Here is a 17,603-nt window from a genome sequence, read left to right as displayed (position 1 = left end):
AACGTATTCAATTTTCCAGTTCCTTGATGGTTTAGGAATGGTGAGGATGGAGTGAGCCTTGGATATGCATTCAGTAATTTACTTCTACAATCAAGGTTACACTCAAATCAACTTAAGGCTCTATTTTACATCACAGAGTCCTTACTCCCTACCCATGCTCATCTGTGATGGCAGAAGTAGGAGCAGTAGGTTGAGAGACTGCTTAGTCCCTGACCTCAGAAGAGCTCCTTTCCTGTTCTAAACCAGGGCTTTTGTTATGGGGAGTGTTTGTCATAAGATCCATGTATGATCCAGTGCTGTGGTGTCTGCCGTCTGGAACCATTGGGGATAGTCACATGAGAGAACGTGCAGCACAGGCACTAAGCCTTCAGAAGCCTTCTGCTGCTTAGCATGGGGTGTCAGGACTCTGCAAAGAGCTGTGAGCTCAGTGTGATGAGATTTACTTATACAATTAAATTCATTTTTTGAGGTAGAAGGGGCCCTGTCTGAGTTTGAGTCACCTGTGACACAGCAACAGGTATAGTAACTGACCCAGCAAGCAAATCAGAAACCTCAAGCAGCTCATTTTTATGAAATGGAGCCACATATTGTGAGATGTAGTGGCTTCCAAGAGAACTAGAAGTATTGTGTTAAGTGGTCATTTGAGGGGTAATTTGGATGTGTCCTCACTAAAGTGCTGCTTTATCCAGAAGGACTGCTTTGGTAGTTTGATGTTTTCGCTAGAGAATCGATGAACAAGGGTGAGTAGTTGGTAGTAACACTGAATTCAGTGCCAGAAGGGCTGCTTCTGGAATCTCTAGATGCCACAAACAAGGAAAGCAGTTTCCAAGGAGGCCCAAGAATGAACTGTATTCTGGGAAATGTGCCTTGTATTGGGAGATTAAGGGAACTCCATTTAGCTTATTGGAAAGAGGGTTAAGAGGAAATTTAATTACTGCCTGTAAGTACTTACTCAAGGAGAAGATATCTGATAGTTGAAGGCTCTTTAATCCGACACAGAAGCGTGACAAGATTTAGCAGTTGGCAGTTGAAGTCTGAAAATTTCAAGATTGGAAACCTCCACATTTACATTAACAGTGAGAATAATTAACCATTAGATGTATATTGGTACTAGACTCAAATTTCTCCATCACTTGGAGTCTAATCAAAATGAAACAGCTTTCTAAATAGGTTTTAGAGTAGCCAATTCTTTTTTTCCTTTTTTTTTTTTTTGCTGCAAGAATCTTTGGGTAGATATGTCTATTCCTTAGTAACTCTCTAACACTTTCTTAAATTCTGATTAAATTCTTTAATTTAATCAGAATTTAAGGGTCTTTTCCACCTTGTAATTTACTAATACTATACTCCTTGTTCAAAGCACGGGTTAGTGTTTCATTAATTTCTAATAATTCTTAGAGAGTTGTTCTGCATTGCTAGAAACAGAAGTCTCACAAATCGTCATGAGGGGTCATAAGATTAATAGTCTGAGAGGTGTTAAATTAACTGATTAAATTCCTGTTACCTCTTTACTCATGTTTCCCTCTATTTCCACTCTCTACCAGAAAGGGGAAGGATTCAATATCAATGTTCAAAATCTGATAGCAGAGAAAGGCACAGATGGGGGACTCATACATGGAAAACCTACTTATGTTAATATTTTCACTGAGTGATACGCTGAAAGCACTGTAGTGCTAACAGGGAATGTGAAGGTATAATGAAGTCTACTTGTTTCATTAGGGTGTTCATACCTTTATTTTTCATCCTTTCACAGAAGCAAATCCAGAGAAATTCAACAGCCGATTTAGAAATAAAATGTTTTATGCAGGGGTAAGTACAGATTTGTCTTATGGAATGATGTTAACTTAGTTGTTTGAATGTTTTCTTAATTACCTTCCCCCTCACTTTCTCACATCAGGAGGTCATGCCAGTTACAATTTCAAGTGCACACATGCTGTTTCTGGCAGTGCCACACAGACGTGTCTGTAGAAAAGAACCTGAGGTACTGTTGTTATACAGAGCTGAGCAGGTGTGAAAAGAGCCACTCCTTTGGACACAGTCATGGTCGTATCTTGGTCCCTCTGCTTCTGGCTCATAAGCTTCTCAAGACACTGCTCTGCTTCTTTCAGGGTTTGGGAAGTGCATTGATAGTGACTTTCCTAGAGGAATTCCCAAAGTTTTGGCCTTTGTAGCTTTGAGGAGTAGTCTTGGATGTAGGGCCATGGGGAGTGCAGGGCATAAATCAGGTATTTGGAGTGATTAATGATGTTTGAATATGCAAATATACTTGTGCATTCAGGAGGCAAATGGACAGCACTTTATTCTAAAGCTATTAAGAGCAAACACCATTTTGATAATGAGTGGCATATAATGTATTTCTGGATGGTGACACCCACTGTACCCATGTGCCTTAAACATGGAAACAAGTGAGTGAGCAGGAATTTGCACTTAACAGTCCAGGATATCTTGCACTGGGGTGTCCAAGGACTGTTTTTCAGTTAAGCTCTCAAAAGGAGAAGTATCACAATTTAAAACAAAATAAAATTATATCTTCTGAGAGAGTAACTTTGACAAAAGGATGGCATTTTGGTAATTAGCTCTGCAGGGGGATAAGAACTGAGGGGAAAAAAAGAACAGAAGTGTTGGCAATTCCTGCACTTATTTCTGTTGCAGGCAGCCTTTACAGACTTTCTGCAAAGAAGCTCAAGAGATTTATCCAAGCATGTTAAAGTTGTGGTAAGTATAAGAAATTGTGTCATAGTATTTTGGGAAGGGGGTGGAGGTGGAGGTTTGGAGAGAGAGTGAGGTGAGAGTTTAATGGCTCTGTTACTTTTCAGTTTTGAGCATGACATTTGCAACACATTCCAAGGAAAGTCTTGGGAAAGTTGTTACAAAGCAGCAACACTTCTCTTGTCTGTGGCTCCATTCAGCAATTTCTCTGTGCTCTGTCACTTTGGCTTTGTAGTGTGATGGTACAGACCTGACTCCAAAGATCCAGGAGCTGAAGTTCCAGTGTATAGTGTTTTTAAACATACCCAGGTAAGTACAAGACAGATTCTTGAAGTTATACAAGAAAAATAAAAATAGTTTTCAAAAGACACTTACCAGCTGTCCTAGACTTGGTGAATGTGCAGGGAGCATTTTGCCTCTGGGCTACCTTGTTGAAAGCTGGCAGCTTATAATGCTATTAATGAGCAACCCAGAATGGCATCAGAGTTCAGAGTGCAGCAAAACCATCCTTTAACAAGTTGAATATCCTGATACAGTAGAAATGCTTAACAAACACACTTTGAAAAGTTGTTCATATAACCTGCAAATAAGTTAGTAAAGAGACAGATGCCTGGTGTTTTGCTTAATTAGAATCAGAGTGTGAAAAAAAGGAAAGGGGGAGGAGGGGACAGAAATGGAGAGAGGGGAAGGATAAGTATTTTACCAGTTAAGGAATACCAAACTGCTGAAAGAAGTTAAAAGGTGTCCTTAATAAAAATATAGCTGAATTATTAAAAGTTGTCAATCTCCTGCTCTCTAGAACAGTAGTCTCCAGGCTTAATTTGATTGTGCATCCCTATCAGTAAAAATCTTTCAAGCACCACCCCAATATTTGTATATTTATAAGTTATATACATGTACCTCTATACCAGTATTACAAACAATATAAAGCATGCACAAATATAAATTAAGAAAAAATGTCATGAAAATGAAACAAACACTTATTTTAATGTTTGTTTTAAAATTTTGCTTTCTTATTTATTAAAAGTAAAAGCAATATTTTTCTTCACATCCTCTAATTGTCTTGTCAGTTGTGGATTTTTCTTGCATGCACCCCACTTTGGAGACCATTGCTTTGGACAACCTCCTACTTTGCTCCACGTGCAGTCCCAAGCACTTGCTCTTTTGAGTTCTGCACTGCAAGCTTCTACTTGGTGTCACCTCTCTAAAGTTCCCCCCTTCTATCACTTTTAGATCACTTTCACATCTATTCTTTGATGGTAGAAAAGAGAGATGCCACAGCTGTATCTGTTCCTGCTTCTTATGTCTCCCTGCCTCCTCAAGCTATGCAATGTTTTGCGTTCCTTGTGCTGTTAGAACTGCTGAGCTAGCAGGGAGAGAGGAAATAGGGGCAAAACAGCTGCAAATGGGGAGAAAAGAGTGCTGCTGCTCTGTTACCTATTTCCTGGTGTTTCACCATTTTCCTCTCAGAGAGGAACCTGATAAAGTTTATGGTGGATACATTTGCAGGTGTTGTATCAGCTTGGAAACAAGTGGAACAGGCTAATAGGCTACTAGTCAGGACCCATCTGGGCAAGCTGCTGCCTCAAACTCGCTCTCCAAACTTCTCTCTGTAGGTACTGTGCTGGCACAATGCCCTGGGGAAACCCTGGTGATCACAGAGACTTTGAGCCTCAGCGTCATGACGATGGCTACATTGAAGTCATCGGGTTCACCATGGCCTCACTGGTGAGTCCATGGGGGTGCTGCCAGGCTGGGTGAGCTCTGTGGGCAACACTGCAGAGGGCAAAATTGTCCTTGTTACTGAAGAACGAGTGGGTTTCCCTGTAGTCAGCAAAGGCCAAAGCATTTCTCTGCTGTTAAATGGCAGAGTCAAATTGTTCTTTTCTAATAAGAGATGTGTTATTTAATAATAAAAAGTATTCTTTGTAAAATATGGCTAATTTGCATCTGCAGTGCTTCCAAGTTAAATGGCAAGATTATTACAGTAAGAACAGTATGATAAATCATGATTTTACTGTGGGAGTGTTTTATGATCAAATAAATACTGCTTTTTTCTTTTTAACTTTTGTCTATTTCAATCTATTTCAATAAATGCCTATTTTTAGGTATAGCTAGCATATAAATATGAAAGATTATATTAAATTGTATGCACATTCAGTTTCCATATGCTCACCAAAAATCTTGTGAAACCTTAGTAATAGCTGTGGAACACTTTATTAAGTATTTCTTGCATGAATTTTATGTCTCCTTTTTATTCTGCTAGGAAAAGGAAATTCAGCCAACAATTTAATTTGTCACTGCACTTTCTGTCAATGCTGACCTTAAAGTGAACTAAAACTGAGTTACCATAAAAGCAATCTCTGTAAATACCCTGGTGTCCTGCTGTGGCAGTGGTCAAACACAGTGACAGTGTCTGCAGGGAGTGGTTAAAAGCAGCCAGCGTTGGTAGTTAGTGCTAGCACTAGCCTACCTAAGGCACTGCATCTTGGACTTAGTGTGGCCAACAGAAGGCCTGTAACTGGGCTTCCTGGCAGGTTTTTATAGCTCACACTTAGCTTCACGCCTGTAGGCCTTTGTTGCTGCTGTCTCATGTAAGCTAGTTTAAAACTAAGATGGATAAGCCTGTTTTAGCTAAATTCACTTTTTGTGTGACCTGCCCTCAGTCCATAACACTTTCACTAAATATCCATGATAATGGTGTTTGTTTCCTCAAAGAGAAATTCAGGCAAATCTAAGCTTCAAAGTAAGCAAAAGGCAGTCTTGGTCAATCTTTACTTTAAAAAGTTTGTCTGGGTTAAGGATAATTTTGTGGCATTTTTTTTTTTTTTTTTTTTTTTTTTTTTTTTTTTTTTTTTTTTTGATGAGTCTAGTGGATTAGGAAAGAAAAATTGTTTATTAGCATAGTAGATCTTGTGGAATAAATGTCAAGAGTTTAGGGCATGTTTTTGAAAATGCTGTCAAAATTCTCTTTAGCATGTACCAACTGACAGTTTTCAGTCAGAAGAGTTTTTGGGTTTGCCACTAACACTGCTCCAGCCAATGGAAGTGGCTAAAATGATCTCAAAAGCTACCAACAATTTCAGCTGGGGCTGAATTCAAGATGTTGGGTCCTTTGAGCTGCTGTTTCTCCTTAAAGGAAGCCTAGTTGAGAACAGAGGGTCTAGAGGTGTACATTGGTTGTGATGCTGAAGAACGATTGTAACCCTAGACTCTCTTGATATAACCCTAACTTGATTTGTATGTCTCTCAGATTTGCTTGCTCATACCTAAGTGGGTCTGTGAAACCAAGGGAAAGAAATACTTTATAAGAAGTATTAATTATTATATTATTGATGCTATTATCAATTGATCCATAATATTAAGTGCACAGAGCAGGATTAAGGCCTTGACTTGTGTTTAGGCTGTTCTCTGTCAGCATTGCATTAATATAAGATTTTTTTTTCTGCATGTGAGAGGTGAAAGCTAACAGTCACATAATAGTCGTATTCATTAAAAAAATAAATTTCTGCCCAAATATGTCTGCCTAGAACTTGAAGGATCTGCTTATTGTCTTCCTTGCTTAATTTCTTTGAAATGAATTCTTAAACATGATATTTAATTGTTTTTAACAAGGTCCTTCTGCTTGCTCTTTTCAGCCAAATGTTGAGGTTGACTTGCTGTGTAGGCTTTCACAATAAAAAATTTAAATTTATCTTAATTATCATTAAGGACTATCCTTAGTCCTTCCTGTTCAGGAAGGGGAAATAATTTTTCTGTCTTGCAGATGTATCTAATTAGGGACGTTGTTTTAAAGAGCAAATAATTATTAACATTACTGTTATTGTAAAAACAAACCAACCAAAACAATTTGAAAGCTTGAAGAATGAACATAGGTATTTATTTGTGCGTGCACATATAGGTGATGAGTCCTGTAATGCACGTGGTTAGATATCTGCTTGTTGCCCACCACTTTTCTTTATGAAATTTGAAGTATTGCTTTGCAGTTTCAGGGTGAAAACACTTTCATTGTGCTCTTTTAGAAAAGCTTAGGTATGGAGTACTGTGTAATGGATGCTGGCAGCAAAGTGGCATTTTGGATTTGTTAACTGCCCCAGCTGTCTCTGTTCTGAGGTATCTTTTCTTTTCCCTGCTTGGTGTTTTGTTTGTTTGTGTTTTTTGTTTGTTTGTTTTTTGCAGGCTGCTCTCCAGGTGGGCGGTCATGGAGAGAGGTTGCACCAGTGCCGGGAGGTGACGCTTTTGACGTACAAGTCTATCCCCATGCAAGTGGATGGTGAACCCTGTCGGTTGGCTCCCTCACTCATCCGGATCTCCCTAAGGAACCAAGCCAACATGGTGCAGAAAAGCAAGAGGAGAACGTCTATGCCTTTGTTGAATGAGTGAGTTGCATATGTGCATGTCCTAGTGGCAGGAGGCCCGTGTGAGGCAGCATTTTCGGTCATGGATTTTGCATGTACTGGACTTGCAGCGCATTTGAAAAATAAATTTAAAAAAATCACATCTTCTGAAGTCCCTTTTCACTCTATTGTAAATACTTATCTGACTTTCTTTTACTCTTTACCTTCTGAGTTACCTCTGTCTTGCTTTTAGACTGGTGTTGTATCTTTCTGTCATGTATTTATTTATTTAGAGAGGTTTCTGCAGGCTTGGCAGTGTACCCCTTGGCTTCTGACAGTTCTGCATATGTATGCCATTTGCCCTTGAAGTTTTTTTTGATTTAGTTTCTCAGCTTTATTGATCTGCTTTTTAAGCTGCATTGAAGACCCTGTAAGAAATTGCCACAATCAAGAACTAATCAGGACATATTTCAGTCTCTGTTGTGAGCGCATGCTGCCTGGCAGAGTTTATGGAGAAATACCTGAATGTCCCGAAAGAACCCTTTGTACTTTGTAGGAAATCTTTCTCCAGTATAGAAACCCAAATGAGTAATGTGTTTTGTAAATATGACTAGAGAAAAGCTAAGAAGATTGGAAACTAGTAGCTTGTGAAGAGGAATACTTAGGACTAACATTCATTTCCATGATTCAACCTTTACAAGCACTTCAGGGATATTTTAATTAGAAGACACCTAAATGGTCAAATTTTGACCTATGAAAATGTCCATCTAATAAAGTCATTTAGATTATTTTGTAGAGGGTATTAACTGTAATCCTTGTATAGGTCTTTATTGCTGCTAAAATGAGTGATGCAAGGGACTTGGCTGTTTTTCATCAAGTATTCTAAATGTGAAGCAAAACAGTCTCTCCCTTATCCAAAGATACTGAACTAACAACCTAAAGTTATTAAGATTCATTTAATTCAAACACTCATGCACCAAGGGCTTTAATATTTCTCAGGAAATGGGTGGGGAATTTTGCTGTTGCAATTGTAATGGTGAGGCAAGTTCTGTGAAGAGATGGAGTACCTTTCACTAGACTAACTCATATAAATGGGGAAAAAAAGGACAAGGTCTTAGGCACATCTTTTCTTTTAGCTATCTGAAAAGTTGTCTCCCATACAGCTGTGTATCTAGTGAAAGATATTGCTTTACTTCAAACTTTGACTCCAGCCCTTAAGAGTTTTTTTGTCATCCCCTGGCTGTCAATCTATTCATGTAATCAAAGCCACCCTGGTTACTTTCAACATGTTCTTGTTCAATTTAGCACTCTGTTCTCTTACTGAGACTAATGCTTTTATTTTCAGTAGAAGCCCATTTCTCTGATGTGCAATTTCTATTTGTCTAGAAAATATATAAAGTATGCTCATCTTTCTGGAGCAGAGAATGGCAGACTCTTGACTGCGGGCAGCAGTGCCCAATTTCACCCAACCACTACTCTTCAGTCATTTGTGAAAGCTAGAATAAAGCAAAAGGCAATCCTGGGACATCTTTTCCTGCACTGAAGGAGATTTATGCAAACGTAAAAAGAAAATTCATGGTATTTCAAACTGATAATTAGCATGGTTAGGTTTGGACTTTTAGATCTGAATTTAAAGTATGGTAGGGAAATACAGATTTGTACTATATGCGAATTGTCAGGGGGATATTCTTTGTGGTTTAACTTTATTTAAATGTGCCATGGTACACTAAATTACTGTCACAGTCCTTTGATTTGGCTGAGGCATTTTTCTGCAGATCTGTGTCTTGGGAAAATGCAAATGATCTGTCAGGAGCTGGAGTCTCAGCTTCACATATCAGAAACTGTGTGTGTATATATTTACATCTATTTCTATATCTATCTGTGTATGTACTTCACTCTGAAGCATTGAAAGCGAAGGTCAGAGGAGTTGAATCTCATGGTGTGTTAAAAAGTAAATGGCATGTTAAAGGTTAAAATCTAAGATATTAGTATTGTAAGAAGTTGTCATGCTGATTGGTAGTATTGCACAAGTGAAGAAATTTGTAATTAAATATGTTTATCTATTTTTCTTAACTTGATATCTAGGATATAACTCCTTGTTCTGTTGGAATCTCCCAGAAAGCCTTGTATGGGATTGAACATGATAGATTAAGGGGTTATTTATGACTATAATTTGAACGTTAGATGTGTGAGATAAGTAAGTGGGTCTGGAGCTATCCTTAGTTACTAGGCAGCTCTTCTTGAGCTCCTTGCCAGGAAAGCAATTAGAAAATTATCTTGGTCACAGAAATGCAGAGTTGTTATTATTATCAGCTTTGATATTGTTGCCAGATAAGAAGTGGGAGTGATTAGAAAAAGACCTAATTTGAAGGAGATTTACACTGTTTCTGTATTTTTTTGTCCCAAACATCTTTGTTCTGGGGGGTGGGGTTTTTTCTCCTTGAAACCCTTGTTGCCTAAGTTCTCATTCCTGTTCCCCACTATTGATCATGGTAGCATGTGAAAGAGACAGCGTATAGCTCAGTTTTCTGTGATCGAGCCAAGAAAGTGGTTGTTGTGAGCTATACCAAAAATGATGGGGAATAAGAAGAGAAACTCTGGTTCAGCTTTTCCAGGAATAATTTTCTGATTAGAAACTCCTGCGTAGTATATCCCCCAGTAAATTTCAGTTAATGAACACTTTATGAATTGCAAAATGTCCTGCCAAATGGAAGAGGAAAAAGAGGGAAGGGCTTTTAGATGAAAAAAATTCTATACACCTGAGAAAAAGAAGGGCACCATTTGGATATTAACACTAAAGGTGAATTAATATTGGGAGTCACTGTATATAAAATGCAAGTTTACCTAAAGTATGAGAAAAAAGAATGGAAACAACAATTTGTCATTGTGGATACATAATCTCCAGTAAGGGTATTTTTTCTTAAACGGTAATTAGAGATGGTCAACCCTTGGAGCCAATTCTATCCATCTGGATCTCAGCTTTGATGTTTGCCTTTTTGGACCTGCTTCCAAAGTCTGTTTTGCTTTGAAATTTTTCAGTGCCTGTGGAAGAAATTCCGGGGTCCCTTGTCCTACTTGTATACTTATATGCCGAGCTTGTCACTGGTCCTTACTTGTGTCTTTGGAAAACACCTGTGTGCCACATAGCAGTGATTTTCTCCATTTGCATGTCTTCAGTTGCCTTTGGCTTCCTAGTGTGAGCTCAGAGCTCTGCATGTCCCTTCATTCAACTTTTATGTGACACATTCCTTTTGTTTCTGTTTAAAGGTTGTGTGTCTTTCTTTCTTCTCCTCCACTCCTTCTCTCTTTCTCTCACCATTTTTTCTTGTCTGTCCTCACTGTGTGCTGTTTTTCTCCTGGCCACTCATTTCCTGCTGCCTTATAGTATCCATAAAGTGCAGTCTGCTGACCTGAGGAGAGTCTCGGCTCCCCCTGATTCCTTCACTGTGTGAGTATCTGGCTTTTTTCTATCCTATAAGTTCCACAGCCTTTTGTTATTACCCTGTGTCATTCAGCCAAGAGATGAGGCAGTAAAATCCAGTGACAAATGGGAAGAGGGAGATTAGGTGACAGCACGACTGATGGGTGCAGGCTCTTGCCAGGAAGGGCACGGTTCTGTAGTAGCCAAGTAGTGTGAGCAGGACATATCTGGTGATGGTGACCAGGTTCAGCCATGAGCCAGCTCCCCAGACATCCATAGCAACAGGCAGATCTGAAGTTAAATGCCAGGCACCATTCCTGGAAAGAACTGAGATGAGATCTTTTCAATCCAACACAGGAGGTTTCCTCTGAACACGAGGAAAAATACTTTTTGTTATAAGGTTGACAGAGCACTCTCACAGATTGGTAAGAGAGGTTTCAGAATATCTGTCTTTAGTGATATTCAAGACACTGGACCTGGTCCTGGACCTGGTCCTGGACAGCCTGTGCTAGGTGGTCCTGCTTGAGCAGGAGTTTACACCAGATCACCTCCAGAGGTCTGTTCCAACTTCAGCCATTCTGTGATTCTGTGAAATTTCAGAAATCTGCAATACTTCATTGTTATTTTGCAAACAAGGTAAGATTTCCAGTTTGGTGTGCCTTATTCCTGGGTCCTATTTGGGTACACTAAATTACTGTCACAGTCCTTTATGCTCCTTTATGAGGAGCATAAAGTAATGAAACCAACTTGTCTCACCAACTCAACATCTAAAGCAGCCTCTAGAAAAAAGTTGGGGTAACCCTTATTTCTTACACAGAACACTGAGCTGTGTGTCTGGGAGAATAAGTACTATATCCAAGCTCAGGGATATCCCTTGGAAAATGACCTCCGAGTTTTGATGCAGTTCATTTTAATGTCCCGTTTGATAATCAACTGTCAGGATAAAGCAGGGAGAGAAAGACTTGCAATCCCCAAACTAATTTGAAAGTCAAAGATGTTTTCTATCTTAAAATCTGTAAAAATAGATTAAATATGCTGCTGCACTGGGGCTGCCAATTATTATGTCTGGCAAATTAAAATAAGAACCCATGAGGTAACAGGGAAATTTGATTTGGATTATGATGGCTTTGAGATTCAAACATGCCCTTGTTTTGTTGTTGAACAACATAGAAGCAGACTGAGTTCCAGTTAGTACTGAACAGCAGGGCAGATCCTACTGAGACCTGGATGGATATAGCTTATCTTAGGTAAATGTCAGGATTTCTGTGGCAAGAAATGCATGGGAATTTGGGGTAGCCAATTTATTAGGATCATATGGTGTTTTTTGCAGGGACAGTAGAACTGTAGTGTGATCTATTGCAAATGTTTGTACAAGGTGTGTAATTAAATATAAGTGTTGTATTTTTGAGGCTCTTTTAAAAGGAAGGTAAAGACTTACATTTTCCAGCTTTATGTTCAGAGATGAGAAGATGCACATGTGAGAGTAAGTTTGTCTTATGTGATTGATGCAAAGGAATGCTGAAAAAATTACCATTGAAAAATAAAACATAATTTACTTGTGTAACTCCTACAGCCCTTCTACAAGTGGAATAAACACTGTGGGTAGGCTGTAATTATTTTTTCAATTACAAAATCTGCATAAATGAAAATACAAATATCACTGTATTGGTAAATCCTATTCCTTTATGGAGTTTATGTGGCAGAGAATGTCTATAAAACCTGTGTGAATAACAAAAGGGTAATAGAAAATAATATTTTTGCTTATAGAGACAGAATCAACTTTCTCAGGCTGAATATGGTTACTGTCTACAAGAGGAGAGTCTAATAAAGAACAGTAGGAGACAAGGTGTAAGGGAGAAAGTGGTAGAAAGTGAGCTATTTTCCAAATGCAAAGTTAAGGATGAAAATGCTTATAGACATCTTCTCATTTTTTTATGAAACATGATTTATAGGGAATTGAGTCTCATCCTTTCTTTATCAGTTTTTCCTGTTTAGTATGTGGGTTTCTGAACATGAGCTGTCCCATGTGCTCTGGCAGCCCAGAAAGCCAACCATATCCTGGGCTGCATCAAAAGGAGCATGGCCAGCAGGTCAAGGGAGGTGATTCTGCCCCTCTCTTCTGCTCTTGTGAGACCCCACTGGAGTGCTGCATCCCGCTCCAGGTCTCCAGTCCCCACCATGGGAAGGACATCGACCTGTTGGGGTGAGTTCAGGCAATTAGAGCAATGGAGCACATCTCCTATGAGGAAAGGCTGAGGGAATTGGGATTGTTCAGCCTGGAGAAGAGAAGGCTTTGGGGTGACCTCATTGTGGCCTTCTGGTGCCTGACGGGAGCCTACAAGAAATATGGAAAGGGACCATTTACGAGAGCATGTAATAAAAAGTGGAATCATTTCAGCCTGTAAGAGAGTAGGATTAGATCAGATATTAGGAAGAAATTCTTTACAGTCAGGTACTGGAACAGGTTGTCCAGAGAGGTTGTGGGTGCCCGATCCCCGGAGGTGTTCAAAGCCAGGTTGGGTGGGGCTTTGAACAACCTGGTCTTGTGAAAAGTGTCCCTGCTCATGGCAGAGGAGTTGGAACTGGGTGATCCTTAAGGTCCCTTCCAACCCAAAAAATTCTGTAATTCTGTTTAGTGGGATTATTACTACTGGAGAATCCACTGTGCTTGTAAAGTGTGAGAGAATCACAGTTAGCATGCAGGAGAAGAAAAGCAAGTACCAGGATTCTACTGGGAACTTTAGTATGTGTTTGTACTTTAAGTGTCTGTATTTTAAATGTCTGTGTGGGTGTGGCCTCTACAAAGCAAAGTGTGTTTGCTGAAGCAATTGTGAGATAAGAAAGTGCCAAAGAATTTACTACAGTTGGGTTAACCTGGCTTATCTGGGATAACACTTATGTCCTGGTTTTGGCTGGGTCATGGCTGATTTTCTCCCTAGTAGCTGGTACAGAGCTGTTCTTTGGATTTATGGAAAATATAATGTTTTGGCTGTTGCTAAGTAGTGTTTATCCCAAGTAAAGGACTTTTCAGTGTCTCATACACTGCTGCTGAGGAGCTGCACTCAAAGCTGGGAGGGTGTGAGGCCAGGTCAGCTGACACAAACTGGCCAAAGGGATATTTCACACCAGAGAAGGTCGTGCCCAGTATGTAAACTGGAGGAGTTACCTGGGAGGGGTCTGACCCCTCTTTGGGAATGGGCTGGGTGTTAAGCAATTGCATTGTGCATCACTTTTTTCTTTCAGGTTTGTTACTCTCTCTACCCTCCACTTATCATTACAATTATTATTATTACTGCCATATTTATTATTAGTACATAATTTTGTTCCCTTATGAAATCCTTATCTCAACTATGAGGTTTACCTTTCCTTTCCAGTGCTTCTCCCACCCAAAGGGACTGCCCTTTTGCCCAGCATTCCATGACATGGCTGCTCATCTAGCTCAGATTCTCAAATGAAAGAAAAAAAAAAATACGTGGTAGGGCTTATAATTTTAAAGTTATTTGTTTAGATAAAGAGCTTAGCAAGAGCTTTACCTTAAAATAATAGTGAACTTTTGTGAAACCCTGAAATTCATCCATAGAAGAGACTGGATGAGTCTGATCTGTTGTGGCAGTTCTTATGATTTAAATAGATAGATGCTGTCAGAAACGTATTTTTAATGTACCATTTCCAAGCTTTGTCAATGTGATCTTGAGAGGAAGGTGAATTTCTTTTTGTCTTCTGGCTACAACTTTCCTCTTTCCAATTGTTCTAAACACTGGAACATTTAATTAATTTTTCATGTTTATTTCTTCTCTAGGAGACAGGTAATTCAATAATCATTCATTGTCACTGCAAACATTCCCTAAAAGACTGATTTTTTTTTTTTACTCGAGTATTTGTTGTATGGGGGGAAGTAGATTTCCTTTTCTGTTTACTGAATTGTGTTAAAATCTGTTTGTGTGTAGGATGGTGGAGGCTGTATTATTGAAGATCTATCAGAAATTTGTCACTGGATTCTGTACACTTGTTGGACTGTTTGTTCTTATTATTCCTTTCTCTACGGAGACATGAAGCATAAGAAATGGTTCATAAATAACTGATATAGGGATTGGGGTATTTATAATTTACAGGTCTGTCTTCCCAGCTGAATCAGCCTGGTGGCATGGCAGAAGTGTAACCGGCTGCTGTGCAGGAGTGCCAGACTTGGGCAGGACCCAAGCTCGCTCTGCCCCTGTTGTTCCCTGGGTCCCTGGAGGCAGGAGCATGTTTTCTAGGAAAACCAGCTGTGCTCCAAGTGAGCTGTCTGGCATCCTCTCACTTGTTGCTGGATGATCAATAGGGGTGAGAGGAGGAAGTCACAACTTCAGCAAAAACTGAGTGTATTTTCTAGGTGAAAGATCTTGGAGAAGATTCGTATTTAGGGTTTATGTTTAAATGAAATCCTTATAAATAATAACATGAACAAACAGAATGGTTTAGTTGACCCAAATCTTTATTTACATCCTCATGAGGCAAATGACATTTAGTATTTAATTCTGTGGATTGATGTGTTTTTGGAATGAGGATCTTAATTAGATTCTTTAGGAGGTAATGGAATTCATTCATCCATACTTTCAAATACATTTTGTTGACTGTGTAATACACCATTCAAAAAATAGTAGACAAGTAATTTAAATATTTTGGGTTGAATTAAAGCACAGAAATATCCCCAAATTTATTTATAAATTGTTACTATATGTGGAAAGCTTTTCTTCCTCTCGTTGTGGCTGAGCAAGTTGTTTTACACAGTATTCAGAGACATCTGTTTCTATTAATACTGTACTAGTGTTTGTTTTCGGTGACATTCATCACCCTGTTATTTGCTTTTACATGGACATGCTTATGTATTTAATCTTTCTGGTTTCTGCATGTACTGAGTATGTCTGAACAAAGACAAACTGATCGATTTGTATAATAATATGGATTATTATGCAGTGTCTATGGAGACTACAGAAGCGTTGATAGTGGAAGTATTTTGCTCAGCTGCATTAAATAGAGTTCTGTGAATGAATGAGTTAATTAGTTTGACTGATGAGGACAATATACTCTGGTGTCAATTGCTAGTCTGATAGCACAAGAAATGAATATTCAAATAGTGAGTTTTAGAATCAAATTTATTTTGAATAGGTAATAAAATTTAGTGACAAAATGTGTCAGCCAATGACTATTCTAAGAGGAAAAGGGTGTTTGCAAAGAACTGATGAACAAAACAAGCTTCAGTTACTGAATAAATGTCTCTTTTGTGCATGTGTCAATATACACACATTTTTAGGAATGTGTACATGCCTACTTGTATAACAAATATGCTACTTGTGACTGGACCTGGCTGCATGTATAAATCTCTGCCCTGTAGAAAGGACCTCTTGGCATTGTTATTTCTGATAATAGTTTATTTTCTATAGAAAGCTACTGTTTCCAAGGCTACGTTTTTTTTGACTAGGACAGCTAAACTTTTCAAGTGGACAAGAGGCCAAGTTCTGTTTCTTTCCAGTTGTATGTTTTAGCACACAACCTGTTTATGTAGTAGTTTTAGCCTGTCTTTATAAAAATGGTGTGAGAGGAGGGCGGAACAGAATATCAAACTCTGGTACTTGGCAGCTGATTGCCCTCCTACACTGGACCTGCTCCTATTTCTCCTCAGAAAATACATCACACTTAAGATGGCCTGCTTGCTGCTCCTGCAGAAGCAAAGTCAGAGATATACGATGTGCCTATATACCAAAAATTATACTTTTTGCAAAAGCATGGGAAGTATCCTCTTAAACATTTTCTAATTAAAAGATAATTTTGGAGAGTGTGTGTGTGGCTCCTGGAAAAACAAATATATTCTAGATTTGCTCTTCATTTTGGATATTTTTCTCCCTTGAGCTGGCTCACTTCTTTGCAGGTGAGAGGACTAATTTGACTCAGAAGGTGATACTGTGTATGCAATAGGTTGCCATCAGCTTCAAGCTAGGAAATAACATTTGTTTTTCTTCCTTGCCTGGCAATAGGTAGTGAGTCAGCATATCTACAGAAGTCAGTGTTGTCTTTCTCTCCCCTTGGTGTCCAAACACTATCCTCAGGTTCTCACAGGTAGGTTGAGGGGAGGCAGTTAGCCAAGGTTTGGCAGATGTTGGCATGAGGTCATCCTGTTTCGCTGTCTTTCCTCTCCTGCTTTCATGAGATATTCAGGTTATTCACTGAGATAATGAGTTGAAATGAGGCCTGTTGTGGTAAGTCTACCACTGATTAATTGATGAAGAAAATTCACATTTGAACCAGTGCTTAGAAATGAGGTAACACAGGTAATGCTTGTGAGATGTGCCTTGTACTGCACTAGCAGTGCAAATGCTGTAGGTCAAATAGTTTAAAATTGAGGTGAAGAGAGAAGCAAACCTGTATATTTATGGTAGTACACAGCATTATGGCTTTCAAAAGGCAGTGTGTATTAGTCAATATTACTGTAGGCAGAGTCCTGTTACTAACAGAATTAAAACAGAAAATATAGACAGTCTTTTGGTGAAAGCACGGAATGAGTAATCATTGCTTTTAACTGACCTGGGGCTGAGTTCCTATAGAACAGGCATTTGCTATGTGCATTATAATACACAGGTCGTCTATCTTTCTTCAGAAGTGGAAAATGCAAATGGGGCTAAGTTAATTTGCATAGCATCCAGCAAAACTTAAAAAAATCATATAATAGGTTATATTAAGGTAAGAATTAGTGTGAAATGAAAAAAAAAGCTTTTCTGGACAAATTTCTAGAAATATATGAACACTTAAGTTTCTAGATACTGACCTATTGAGTCTTTCAAAATTATCACTAGTTGAGGTATCTAAATCAGACCAAAATCTGTAAAAATGATGTTAGCATACAGCTACTTGCTTTTAAAAGTCCTCCTGGGTTCTGAGTACTAGACTTACAATATTAGAAATCTGGTTGTTAGCCACATTTTTGTTGACTGTTTCTAAGACAAGACATGCTGGATCAGGATCCTTCAGTAATGTGGTGTGGATGCTCTGATGGGCAGAGGAATGGTTGTCCTGAGATACTTCCCAAGAAGTATCTTTCCATGTCTTGAAATTCAAGGTGGCAGATCTGCTGGCTGTGGTAGGCCTCTAAGAATGTACACAAA

General features: G+C 38.8%; 1 protein-coding gene across 1 annotated transcript in view; it reads left to right on the top strand.

Annotated features, from left to right (window-relative positions):
- Positions 1-17,603, top strand: part of DGKI (diacylglycerol kinase iota) — a 173,746-nt gene that overhangs the window by 78,841 nt on the left and 77,302 nt on the right. Inside the window, 5 exon segments of the mRNA XM_008638114.2 lie at positions 1,751-1,806; positions 2,650-2,712; positions 2,942-3,015; positions 4,323-4,434; positions 6,886-7,085. Coding sequence (XP_008636336.2) covers positions 1,751-1,806; positions 2,650-2,712; positions 2,942-3,015; positions 4,323-4,434; positions 6,886-7,085 — 505 coding nt within the window.

This window comes from Corvus brachyrhynchos, unplaced genomic scaffold (genome assembly GCF_000691975.1).
Source record: "Corvus brachyrhynchos isolate BGI_N302 unplaced genomic scaffold, ASM69197v1 scaffold27, whole genome shotgun sequence".
Classification (NCBI taxonomy): Eukaryota; Metazoa; Chordata; class Aves; order Passeriformes; family Corvidae; genus Corvus; species Corvus brachyrhynchos.
This window is presented reverse-complemented; position numbering and strand designations above follow the sequence as displayed.